Below are 13,908 nucleotides of genomic sequence, written 5' to 3' on the forward strand. Positions count from 1 at the left end.
GTTTTGTACTCAGCACCTTCTAATAGTGTGCAACATGTGTTTTCAACACTATTCTTATAGAAATGTAGGAGAAGCTCAAAGTATGAATAGTTCACCATAGAAATGTTTAACTAAGATGTTGAAGTAAACTGCTGAACAGTGGAATTGGTTTTGAGCAAGCAAGCACACAGACGTAGAATTTTCACAATTTTCACAGATGACTTTAAATCTGCAGTTGTCATTATCATCATCATCATCATCATCATCATCAAATTTGTAAAATTTGAAGCTGTAGTGTCGTGTCAATATTTTTAAATATAGATGTCATTATATATATGTTGCTATACCTGGTGAGGCATTATGGAATGTGGACTAGGTACTTTCGGAGTTGGTTTTAATTGTTATATCTTTTGTGTATATAAGGAAACAAGGAAGTATTAAAAAAAAAATTATAATCTTTTACAGCATCTGATATATTTGGAATGGTTGGTAGATGATGAGCTTTTAGCTGTTGAACTGTGCCCATCTTTCCTAGCAGAGAGACTGCCACCAATACTCAAGAAGAAACGGTTTGGAATTTAATGGTAAGTAGCCTTATCCAAGGAGAGGATTATCACCTCACTTCTCTCTGTTACATACAAACTTTCTTTGTGCTGAGGAGTGTGGGAAACAACCAAGCAAGTTGGCTATGCAGTTAGGGTCATGCAGCTGTGAGCTTGCATTTGGGAGATAGTGGGTTCGAACCCCACTGTTGGCAGCCCTGAAGATTGTTGTCCGTGATTTCCTATTTTCACCCCAGGCACATGCTGAGGCTGTACCTTAATTAAGACCATGGCCACGTCCTTCCCACTCCTAGCCCTTTTCTCTCCCATCATCACCATAAAACCTACCTATGTCAGTGCGACATAAAGCAGATTGTAAAATGTAACATAAAAACTTTCCAGTCTGTCAAACACACAACAATTTCAATATAAATTGTAACACCATAAACATACCTGTAAAAAATAAAGAAGCAGTGTGGAAAATAGTAAGATGTTATTGAGATTGGTGTTCATCTGTGTGTGTGTCATTTTATTTCTGTCCATAGATGAACAGCAAGAATAATAGATAAAATATGCAAGATAAATTGACATATTATGTAAGGTCAGTAATCATGCTCAAAATTATGCATGATACCACTGGTAACATTGATGGAAGACTGGAGGGATAAAAATTTTTCTGAGCAAGGAGAGAAGACAGAGTCAGTAGATATGAGAATTGTTTTATTCATGCCAGAATTCCATGGAGTTTCTAGCCTCTCTTCTTTGGTTTTCTAGTTCTGGTCATCACAGCAAGATCATCATTCTCCTCCTCTTGTAGCCGGGCTTTGGACTGTACGTGGTGGAGTCGTGGTGCTCATTATTTTAAGAGGAAATATGAGATAATAATTTCCTCTTTATCTCTAGTCAGAAGTGGAAATGATAATGATAAAGAGTATGATGGCCACACACTTCCCATCACTGTCATGCTCATGTTCAAATTCAACTTTATAGCTCAACATTTGGTATAGTTTTGTTGGCTCCTCTCTGACCAAGCTTGCCTCGAACTGGGTGGAATGACATCCTCTTGTGCCCAACCGCAATCTACAAATCTCGTTACACCACATGTTGAATTAGCATGGCATACCTGCCAACCCTTCCAATTTTATCGGAAACTTTCCGTTTTTTAACTCGTCTTCCAATTTTCCTATTTATTTTTAATTCTTCCTATTTTTGACCTATATAATCTCCAGTACGGTTGTAGGATAAAGGCTAAATTCTTATGTGCTTGTGTAATTTACCATCTCATTTTCAAGCGTGTTTATTTGATGCTTTATTTCGCGAGTGTGTCGTCCGTCGCCTTCGTGTATCGTGTTTCCTGCTCGCTGCAGCAGCATGTGTGATTTACGGCTGGGGATTCGAGACGGCAGTCGTCCTACAAACAAGAGAGGCTAACGCGTGTACCGAGTCAGTTATTCGGGACGAAAGGATGAGTTTCTTATTGTGTGGTTCGCGCACTATTAACATCTTTCCTGTGCGTAATTTCGTTGGAGTTGTAAGGCACATGTTTTTTTCTAGCAGTTCTGTGCTTTTCCCTGTGTCAAAGTCGTATGTTAATAATATATGAGACTTACCGATCTGTTTTGTATGTGGTAGTTTTGCGTATTTCAGTGCCTTTTTGTTCATTACCCCTTCATAATTTTAATGAGTTGAATTTATTTCAGGGAGTTGTGTTGGTGACAGTTTCTGGTATGTTCTCTTCATGTTATGGCCAAAAAACATAACAAACTTTACCTCCAAGTGTTCAGAGATACTTATAAAATTAAATTTCCATTCATTTTACAGTCTATTTTGCGTTTTGTTGCATGTGTCGGTATGATATAAGTACAGTGGAACCTTGATATCTCGAATCACCTTGGGAGATAAATTTTATTTTGAGTTGTCGGAATTTCGAGATCTAAAAAATACCGTTTTTGGGCATGTATATATAGCACATAATTGAATCATATGCATCCACACACTTTTACTGAATACATTATTTTATGGCATCACTTTAATTATAACACTTATTATAGTATCTTTTTAGAAGACAGGATACAGTTCATACAGTAGTGAAACGAGAATCATAGCTCTGTTAACACCTTTGGAAAAAAAAAAAAATCAGTCTCTTCTGTTTGTTGCGGTTAACCTTTCCTCCCTTCACGTTGAAACGTCTCGTCAATACCACGCAGCCGAGTTTCGTAAATGGAGCTTGTCATCCGCGACTTCTGGGCTTGCTTTCGTACATGACCGGTAATTGACACCCAAGGAACAGGGAGGCTTTGCCGATTTTCCGATCACTAGAAGTTCAAATTTTTCGGTTCCCGTCATATTAGTTCCTAGCTTCACTGTAACCCTTTCTTTACTTGTTAACTGTTCCTCACAAACCACAAATGCCGTATTGCACTGTCAATGTTGCACAAAATTCGAGTTACAGAGTATTTTTTGCTTCAAGAGAGGAAATGTTTGCTTCGAGAAATCGAGAAATTTGTGTAACCTAATTTCATGTAATAGAGAAATAAATATACATGAAGAATAGGACAGATGGCCGGAAAATTTAAGTTACTTCAAGATACTGAAAATTCGAGTAATGGAGGTTCGAGATATTGATGTTCGACTGTATTATTATTCGTTTGTATGTGTCATAAATGAGTGATTAGGTACAATTTCTTGTAACCATTTTTATGTTTTTTAATTTAAGATTTTAAATTTAATATTCAATTCACATTGTAACTGTAGATATGTATGCCTTTTATCCTGTCCTTTTTTTTCACTTAGACCATGGCGCAATATATGTGATGAAATCCAAGAATTAAAACTATCTTCCTACTTTTGATTTCTATAAGTTGGCAGCTATGGCATTGTTTGGCATACCTCATAATCAACATTTATATCAATATGTGTATGCTCCAAGTGCTGGTTTATATTAAGGTATTAGTTTACAGATGGTATGAATACTGGAACATTGCCATATGGAGCCTCTTCTCATTCTATAGCTATCATGAAGCTCTCTGTACCTCTGCTTCATGATGTTACTTTTCTGATGTAAATCATTGCAACTGCTGTTGATCTATTTTCCCGCAGTCACCTTTTAATCATTTAAATTAGAGGTTTGTTACTATTTAAAAGATACAGGGTGTTTCAAACCTTTTGGGTCAAATTGAAACAGGTAATAGTGGGTCCACAACCGATTGCATTGAGACTGGTGGCCGTCACTTAGAAAAATTACTATGAGCTACATTGATGTTATGCTGTGTACACTGTGTATGTCCATAACACAATAAATATGCATTTCTGACCATTGATTCTATATCTCAATATAATTGGTTGTGAACTCAACTGTCACTGTTTCAATTTGATCCAAAAGGTTTGAAACACTCAGTATAATGGGACTTGTTAACTTAGATTTTTATATAGGGTTTATTAAAACTCAATGGCAAAACTTCAGGAGTTGATTCCTCATACAGAGAGAAGAAAAAGTTTTTTGACAACATGGGTCTAAAAATGTATGTTAGAGGGTTATCTGACCTTAACCTGAGTTCAGTCAGATACTCCCAAAACTGTTCGACTGAATACATCTGTAACACCAGCTGGAACACTCTGTTCCAGTATCAGATGAAATTGTCAAAGTGACTTCCTTCTGGCTAAATATAGGCCTCCACTCGTCTTTGCATTGAGTTACAAGTGATAAAAATCATTTTTGTCCGTATTGAAAGTTTCATGAAGTATATAGGAAAATATTTAATATTTTCCTATATACTTTTTGCATTGAGTGTCAAATATGATCATTAATGCATGATGTAGTGAGAACTGTCTGTCAGGTTGCCATAATGCGTACACGGAAAGTTACTCATTATCAAAAGCAGTCAAATACACAAAAGACTTTACGTGTCCCCAAAGATAAGTCCAGGGGTTTAAGTCAGGAGAGCATAATGGCCAAGTAAAGTTTGGATAACTCTGCCATTATGCATTTCCGGACCTATCTTGGCATACCCTTTTTTCCTTCTCTGTGAGGAATCCATTCCTGAAGTTTTACCATTGAGTTTTGATATACCCTCGATAACCTATTGTAATTTCTGAACTACTGATATAGAAACCTGTATGCATGTTCTTCAGCTATTAAAGAGGTAATGTATTGTGAATTGTTTCAGCTTCATGCTTGTTCTTGGAATGTAAACTTCCTATTCTGGAAGGTTATATTGTCATCGAGCACAGTGTTGGGTCACATGAAGGAGGTGGCTGACTGCTTTGTTGTTTATGTGGTTTCCACATGTTTCTCCTTCATCTCTTGTATCTGTTGAGCTGGTATCTTGCATAGTGCATGCGGTGGTATAGCTATTGATAAAAGTGAAACAGATTGACTGGAAGCTGTCGTCATCTATGTCACGGAATTCCAGCTCCCAAAATCTTGTGCTGTAAAACATTTGTTGATCATCTTTTGTAATGTTGAATTTTTGGGACCTGGCATATTGCTAAATGTTCCACTGCACAAGTAGCAAGCTGTGGAATTTATTATCCTGAAAATATTCTGTGGGATACTTTAGCTTAAGAAGATTCTATTTGATTATCTTGCCAACTTTTGTGGCCTATTTTGTGATATTAGAATTTTACCTCTCCACATACGTAAAGGAAAATCCACAGGCAACAAGTGAAACTGTTTTTCATTGCACATCATAATCTACAAAGGTGAACCAAATAGGGTGCGAGAGAAAAATATCACAAGGTGTAGAAGAGGATGTAAGATAAAGAAATTGAAATTTTTTAGATTCTGTGAGCTGCACATTTTGTGTAGAATTGTAAGATATAAAAATGTGGGATAAGATAGCTGTAGTAGGCTGATTTCAGTGAATTGGCTCAAAAATTCACAGTAGAAACTCAAATTTTCACTAGTTCTTGATCCTTACATGATTTGAAAATAGAGGAGACATAATGATTACTGTTGTTGATATCATTGTTTTTCAATACTATTATTAGTAACAAATGATGATGTGGAACTTACATCCACTTGAGTACTTTATCATCCCCTAGATTGTAATCTCTCAAGACAAGTTCAGTGTGTTATAGAATGAGGGTGAGTGCCTCACGATTTTAGTAGTAAAACAGTGATTAATGGATTTATCAATGAAATTGATTTGCCTTGTGTTGGCAAATGAACATACCGTACATTGCAGAGATGAATGGTTGCAGCATAAATTTGTGACCAACCTATACATCAACATTGTTAAACTATTTTATGATCAGTACAGTGAGATTGTACTTGTGCTAGTTTTGTGTATGGCTGAAAGCTCCATTTTGATTTCAGCATATTTCATAACATGTGGGACTCACCTCTATCAGTGGACAGAAGGCAGTAAAACAAGGGAAAAGGTTTGTATAAACATGTGTCTTATAGAAATTGCTTGGATAATAAACGGGTCTTCTTAGACATGGTAGTCTATAAGGTGTGTGCCTTATTAAAAGAGAGAAACTGTTGGATTTGTTTCATATAGCATAAACTTGAAAATCTGTCATGTTTAAAGTATAAATCAAAACAGTAACTGGTTTGATATTTGTTTTTAAAATGAGCCTGAATCTCATTTGGTTGGAAGGTGTTATTAGGAAAAACACATTGAGATGTAATAATTCAGATGGTAGGTCCATTCATCAGATACATATCTGGCTTATCCTGGTTTGATTAATTCATATCTCAGTCTATTTATTAGACAGCATCAGTTGCTCATTGCCAAGTGGATGACATCACTAGAAGAATGAGCCCTAGAACACACGGCGTAATATAGTATCAGTTGCTTTTATTAGTTATAGCAAACACGTTGAGTGATGATTTCCATACAAACTGTTCAGGTAGCTTTAATGAGGAAGTAAGATCAAATGAACATCATGTATACATGAACTTTTGTCGTTGCTTCTGTATCTCTTGTCAGTTAATAAAATTGGTTGCATGTATCGTGGAATACCCTCTCCAATACAAGTTATACCGAAAGTAAATTAATAGAATCTTCGCTGTGACTGATGGTTAGCACATTATATTTCAGTGCAATTGCCATGGCAATTTAGGCTGTAATAATAATAATAATAATAATAATAATAATAATAATAATAATAATAAAAACGGGACTATGGCAAGGACGTGGACTAACATAACTACTTTTCAACTGTGCTCTCGAATGGGTCATCCAGGAATGGAGACATGTTCTCCAATTTAAAGGAATTTCTAATGGAGTTCAAATAGGACAAATAGGTATCAGTATTGATTGCCTCGCTTTTGCAGATGACTTTACTCTCCTTACTTCCTCTCCTAAAGTAGCTACTCAACAAATCAATTACCTGCATGAATGTGCAGTTAAGATTGATCTCAAAATCTCCTACACCAAACCCACTTCATTTCTAACATCATACGTGCTCCACCACACCTTCTGACTACCCATGGTAGAATCTTGAAAGTGGAAAGATTCAAATACCTTGGTGAATGAGTCGAATCCAACAATTCTGAGAAGTTTGCTGTCTTAACACTTTCTTCAAAACTAACTTAAAAAGATATTCCACCAAATCAACACTTGTTATTTACTGAAACACTTTTATTACACTAGAGGACCAGTTTCAACTCATCATGCTGTCATCTTCAGCTCAGGTTTTAAAAACAAGAACCATTATACAATTACATACTTAGAGATAAAGAGTCTCTGATTTTAAAAATCATATTAAAAGTAACACTTTTATAAATTTATACAAGAGGACATTGAGGAATAATTTTCCAGAACCCTCAGTGGTTTGATATTATGTAACATATGATACTTTGTTGTAATTTTTTGTCTGTAGGTAATTGTATAACGGTTCTTGATTTTAATATTTGAGCTAAGTATGTCTCTATGATGACTTGAAACTGGTCCTCTAGTGTAATAAATCTGTTTCAGTATACAACAAGTGTTGATTTTGTGGAACATCTTTTCAAGTTTGTTTTTAAGTAAGTTAACATCAACATGGAAATGAAAATTATTTGTCAAGTCTTAAACTTGTCAACAAGTTTGAAACAGCCTTCCGACTCACTCAAAACATATACATTATAACAAAAAGTCTACCTCTCGAAATGCAAAAATTGTAATGCAAAAATTAGACATTATCAAACTGTGGTTAGAATGTTTAACACTTTGAACATATGTAGCCTGCTTGAAAATGTAGCAATTAAGGAAAGGAGGATTATCTGGAAAATTCTTTGTTCCAACCTCAAAAATGGTGTTTACGGATTTTGGAGCAACTTAGAAATATACACCATACCGAAAAGATATCAAGCATAATCCAAAAGAGAAGGATAACTTTTTATGCTCACCTCTTCAGATTGCCAGCTGAAAGAATCTGTACATGTTTGTCATTTGAAATTAGGAAGAATACAATTATTTCGTACTAATATGGAGTAGATTACATTTATCAGAAAAACAAGAGAATTACATATTAACACAGTTTTTTATTTTCATATAGTAGGAATAGTTTGAAATCTAAGGCAGATAATTATATCTGCTATTGTGTTCATCCTATTATGTGTTTCTTTCTTGTTCCTATATCTCTGTATATGACTTGATTTGACACTTGTTTGTTCCTTTCCTATACTTATCTTTGTAATTAGTTCCCTCCCCAGTGGCCTCACCTTAGAGGAAGTATTATGTACACTGGAAGACGGTGGCAAAGATGTAAGGGACATAAATATACATTGAGCCACTGGATGCGGCTATGCATTCTAATGAGGACTCTGTAGGGGAGGTTGAAAGGGGTTTTGTAGACAGTCTTACAGGACAGCAGTTGTGCTCACTAACCAGATTAGTTTTCAGCCACAAACATGATAAACATGCAATGTTTTCCTTGAATAGAATTTCCTGCCAAGTAAAGCCTAAAAATAGCCTTGAATCCTCTCACATTGATCCAGGGATGATCTCCAGACTGAATCCTTACAGTTTCCTGATCCAACTACTCGTCACTCTGGGATTAGTCAGTCAGTGAGATATTTGAATGCTTCTTTGACAAGGAATAAAATATCTTCTGTATGGAACAATCGGTCAGTTGTTGAAGTTAACTCCACAGAACAAACCTGTGTAATGTGTAGAAACAATCCTCTGTTTGTTTCCTCATAACAGTAAACTAAATGCAACCAAATGTTATGAATAGTTGTAAATAATAGTCTACAAATATACTTTCTTTTAAAGTTTGTGTGACTATGTTTTTCTGGAAGTACAGTAGAAGTCCGCTATAACAAGTACAGCATATAACGAGAACCGTGTTATAGCGACAGTTTTTGTCTGTCCCTTCAAAATTCTTATATTAAACTGTGTGTTATTCTTCAGTTCTAACGAGAGCCCTATCACTGACGCGTCCGTTATTACGAGCGATTAAGCGTGCACGATTTTTTCCATTGCCGACATTTATGCATCCATTGATTATATTGCATGCCATCGATCATCTTCGGTATTGTTTCCTTGGTATGTCCACTAGTGAGCTCTCTCGTCGACATATGAAGGCGATGTCGCACACAATTAGTAATACCCATCGACTGCTGTTCTGTAAAGAAAAATGGAAATGAAAGAGGATAACATGTTTTCAAAATGAGTACGTAAATGTGTCCGATAGCAGTTAACTCTTAAAAAATAAAAGCTGAAGTAAATGATCGCTTAATTTTAATGCTAAATACTACAATTTAGTAAGAATGGGATACAGCTCAGGATATTTTATATTTTTTTGCATCTACTTAAATTTCGGAAAGGCTGTTCCCGAGTTATTTTGTAGCGAGGAGGTTATTATTTCTCTACGTGGACTTGAAATACATTTTCATTATACATATATGGTTAGGTTAGGTGACGCTGTTTGAAGAAGAAAACTGGAACGTTTGCCACAGAGGCCTCTGGAGTGATATAATTTTTTTCAGAATGAAATTAAACACACTTTCACGTAGTATCAGATTTAGAAAAATAACGATGTAGCAAGCCGTAGTGTGGGTATCATCTGCGAAAACGCAAGTTTTGAACAAACTGATTGCTGTTTCATACCAATTTTAATGTGTATGGGACTTTTACGAAAAATCGGATATAACGACAATCCGTTATAGCAAGTAAATTATGAATTCTCGCTATAACAGACTTCTACTGTACATTTTTTCAGGTTTTTTTCTTCCAAATAAAAGACCACATGGGGTGACATTCAATAATACAGTGAATTTCTCTCATCAGTTATCTGCTCCCCATTGACTCAACACTCTCTGCTCCATGACATAGCAACAAGGACAGCACTTTGCTCACTTTATCCGAGCATGACATGAGATAAAAATTAAAATTAAGAAAAATAAGCTTGTACCTTGTGACAGGAGATGTCGGAAATGTTCTCCTCCTGCATCCACACATTTCTGGCATCATCTTAGGAAACTTCGATTCACATGCGTAACTTCGTCTTCCGTAATTGAGGCTATTTCAATTTTAACATTTTCGTAGCCAGCCTTGCTGAGCTCTTCGAAACCCCGGCTTCTTATCCAAGTCGTCTTAGGGATTTTGTAGGTGTATATTCTAATCTTTCTGCGATTTCATTTACTTTTTCCTCGTTTAAGTACACGTTTTTTAACACTTCACTTGTTGAATAAAGAACAAGTTCCTCTCAGTTTGTTTAAGAGTTTCTGCACGGGGGGCGTACACCTGGAAATTGTGTTACAAATTGACTGCAAGTCTCTGTTTTCCCATAATTATCATACATAAATACCCTTTCCTCTACCGTGTACACATGTGGAGGCATTATGAGAATTATACCCTGAAGTAACAGTTCACAACTCAAGAACAGTTGAAGCGACAGATCAACACTTAATACACATTCTAAGCACAGACCTGAACTCCAAGTGCAGGGATTCCTGTGCTGTCGCTGCTTTGTGTAACGGGAAGTGATGAGTCAACATGAGGCAGATAAGCTGGGCGCGCTTGCTGGCCAACCGATGAGAAAAACTTACTGTATGCAACTTAAATGTATTACCTACCTTCTTAAAATTTGCAGCTTACCTTGGCATTACTCTTTCTCTGTTTTTCTAAATCCAACTTGATTTAGGTGCATACTTTTCTAGACATATATTTTTTCCAAGAATTGTTTCAATAGGAAACGTTGTTGGAAATTTGTCACGTGGTTGCCATGTATAATTAAGTATTACTCACTGCAAGTCATCTGAAGGAAGCATATATTCTTAAACATGGTTCTGTGGAAATTATTATGTTAATAATATTTCAATTGTAAAACAATTTATTGCATTGAATTACAAGTAATGTATTTGTCAAATGTGCTAAGAACTAAATAAGAGAGAATCTATTTTCTGTATATAAGGGATAGAATACTTCCAGCAAATGTATAATGTACCTACAGTATATTATGAAGTCTGAACATGTAAATGTGAATTTGATGCTGCTAAGTATCTTGTATATTCTAAGTAGTATAATTTCTTCTGTGTACACTTAAATAAAATTTGATGAATATCTTTTTTTAGCAAAAATAAATGTGAGATAGTATTCCATTTATCAGAATGACTTTTATGAATGTTTACGACAAAGATATATCTATTTTTGATGCTTTTTAACGGAGATACTTAGTGGAATCTTATGTCAAATACAAGAAAATTGTACTTTCTAGTTTTAATTTTAAAATGTGTCTGAAATGAAACATTGTATTGGCAGTATTTTAATGAAATTTCCAAATTTAAACATGGTTTGCACTTTAAAATTTAAAATGTATCTTTTGTGTCTACTTTTACTGTAAAAATGGCATAATGGAGGCAGTGCAATAAAATATTTAAATTAATGTCTATGTTGTCAATATACAGTAAATAGTTATACTTCCTTTCAGTTATCTTGTACAACTAGATTGAGACTAATTGCTCGCAGGGGATGATGGTGTTTATTATTTGACAGTGTGTAAGTACAACTGCATAATCATTTTCTATTAACACTAATCAGAAGAGGTAAAAGGAAGAATAAAGGTATTGGCAAAAGAAGGCGTGAAAACAAAAGACTCCCTAGGCGCCCTGAAGCTAATCCCATCGGGGTCGGAAGAGAACAAGAGTTGACCAAGGGAAGTCGGATAGGAAAAAATAAAATGATGTGACAGGCATGAGTAAGTGGGAGCAGTGCCAAACTCATGTAAGGGTCCCATGGTTTCCACCCACACTCTTTTTTAAGAGTCAGGCTGAGTGGATGAGGCACTGGCTTTCTGACCCCAATTTGGCAGGTTTGATCCTGGCTCAGTCCGGTGGTATATGAAGGTGCTGAAATACATCAGCGTTGTGTTGGTTGATTTACTGGTATGTAAAAGAACTCATGCGGGCTTGAATTCCAGCACATCGGCGTCTCCATAAAACCGTAAAACTTGTTAGTGGGACGCAAAGCCAATAACATTGATTAATCTTCTTAAGAGCTTCAGGGATTATCTTTTAATCACTTCTTACTGTGGATGTATTCTTCCACCCCCACCCTCAGGGGATACATTGCTCACAAGCCCATTCTAATATTGATGGTTTTGCTGGACAGGTGAGAGTAGAACTCTTCAGTTACCAATATTCTTTAGACTAGGCCTCTCCAACACAATGCTGGTATGTGCCGTGGCATCTGTGAGATAGCTTTTGTAGCAACCTCCAATTACAGATTTAATTTTACCTACTTTAACTAAATATAACCTCCAAGTAATGGTTACATTTTACTGTGCCATTGCCTGCAGTTGTCATTCACATTTTTCTCTCATATTTAGGTTATTCATTCCACAGGCCACACCTGTCTTTAATTCTTTTTCTCATTTAAGAAAGCATTGACATTTCCTGATTTTCAGCAAGACAAAACACAACTATTTCCAAGAAGGCATAAATCCTCTGCTGAACACTATCCTGTTGCTGGGAATATTTTCCAACGATTATTTTGAAGGTTTCATAAATCATTCCTTCTCGACATTCGTACCAAGCATTGTTCACTGTCGTAGAACAAGTAGTGGCATGGAGTCCATGGAGAACAAGAGTTGACCAAGGGAAGTCAGATAGTAAAAATTAAAATGAAGAGACAGGCACAAGTAAGTGGAAGGAATGCCACACTCATTTAAGGGCCCCATGGTTGCCACCCACGCTCTTTTTTTTAAGAGTCGGGACGAGTGGATGAGGCGCTGCTGGCCTTCTGACCCCACTTGGCGGGTTCGATCCTGGCTCAGTCCGGTGGTATTTGAAGGTGCTCAAATATGTCAGCCTTGTGTCGTGTAGATTTACTGGCACGTAAAAGAACTCTACAGGACTAAATTCTAGCATCTCAGCATCTCTGAAAACTGTAGTAGATGTTAGTGGAGTGTAAAGCCAATAAGAGGAAGTACAGCTAGGCAACCATCCTCAGACTGTATTGTGATGAGAAGTAAGATCAGTGTACTAGTTCTCTACTTCTTCCTCCTGTCCAATTGTCCCATTTTATTGAGGTCAGCACTTGAGGTAGATTTGGCCCAATTTTATGGCATGATGCCTTTCTTGACACCAACCCTATGTGGAGGGATATATTCACTATTGCATGTTTCTGTAGTAGTGGGTAATGTAGTGTAATGAGAGTATAAATGAAGAGAAATATATTAAGACATACACAAACACCCAGTCCTCAAGCCAGAGGAATGTTTCTGTAGTAGTGGCTAGTGTAGTGTAACGAGAGTGTAAATGAAGAGAAATATATTAAGACATACACAAACACCCAGTCCTCAAGCCAGAGGAATGTTTCTGTAGTAGTGGCTAGTGTAGTGTAACGAGAGTGTAAATGAAGAGAAATATATTAAGACATACACAAACACCCAGTCCTCAAGCCAGAGGAATGTTTCTGTAGTAGTGGCTAGTGTAGTGTAACGAGAGTGTAAATGAAGAGAAATATATTAAGACATACACAAACACCCAGTCCTCAAGCCAGAGGAATGTTTCTGTAGTAGTGGCTAGTGTAGTGTAACGAGAGTGTAAATTAAGAGAAATATATTAAGACATACACAAACACCCAGTCCTCAAGCCAGAGGAATGTTTCTGTAATAGTGGCTAGTGTAGTGTAACGAGAGTGTAAATGAAGAGAAATATATTAAGACATACACAAACACCCAGTCCTCAAGCCAGAGGAATGTGTCTGTAGTAGTGGCTAGTGTAGTGTAACGAGAGTGTAAATTAAGAGAAATATATTAAGACATACACAAACACCCAGTCCTCAAGCCAGAGGAATGTTTCTGTAGTAGTGGCTAGTGTAGTGTAACGAGAGTGTAAATGAAGAGAAATATATTAAGACATGCACAAACACCCAGTCCTCAAGCCAGAGGAATGTTTCTGTAGTAGTGGCTAGTGTAGTGTAACGAGAGTGTAAATGAAGAGAAATAT

At 36.3% G+C, this 13,908-nt stretch overlaps 1 protein-coding gene across 1 annotated transcript in view; it reads left to right on the plus strand.

Annotated features, from left to right (window-relative positions):
* l(3)72Dn (UTP4 small subunit processome component l(3)72Dn) overlaps positions 1 to 5,781 on the plus strand; it is a 166,492-nt gene extending 160,711 nt beyond the window's left edge. Inside the window, exons 15-16 of the mRNA XM_068225020.1 lie at positions 445 to 563; positions 4,688 to 5,781. Of these exons, the coding sequence (XP_068081121.1) occupies positions 445 to 561 (117 nt within the window). The 3' untranslated portion in view covers positions 562 to 563; positions 4,688 to 5,781. The remainder of the gene's footprint in view (positions 1 to 444; positions 564 to 4,687) is intronic.
* Positions 5,782 to 13,908: the final 8,127 nt, after the last annotated feature.

This window comes from Anabrus simplex, chromosome 1, assembly GCF_040414725.1.
Source record: "Anabrus simplex isolate iqAnaSimp1 chromosome 1, ASM4041472v1, whole genome shotgun sequence".
In the NCBI taxonomy this organism is placed as follows: domain Eukaryota; kingdom Metazoa; phylum Arthropoda; class Insecta; order Orthoptera; family Tettigoniidae; genus Anabrus; species Anabrus simplex.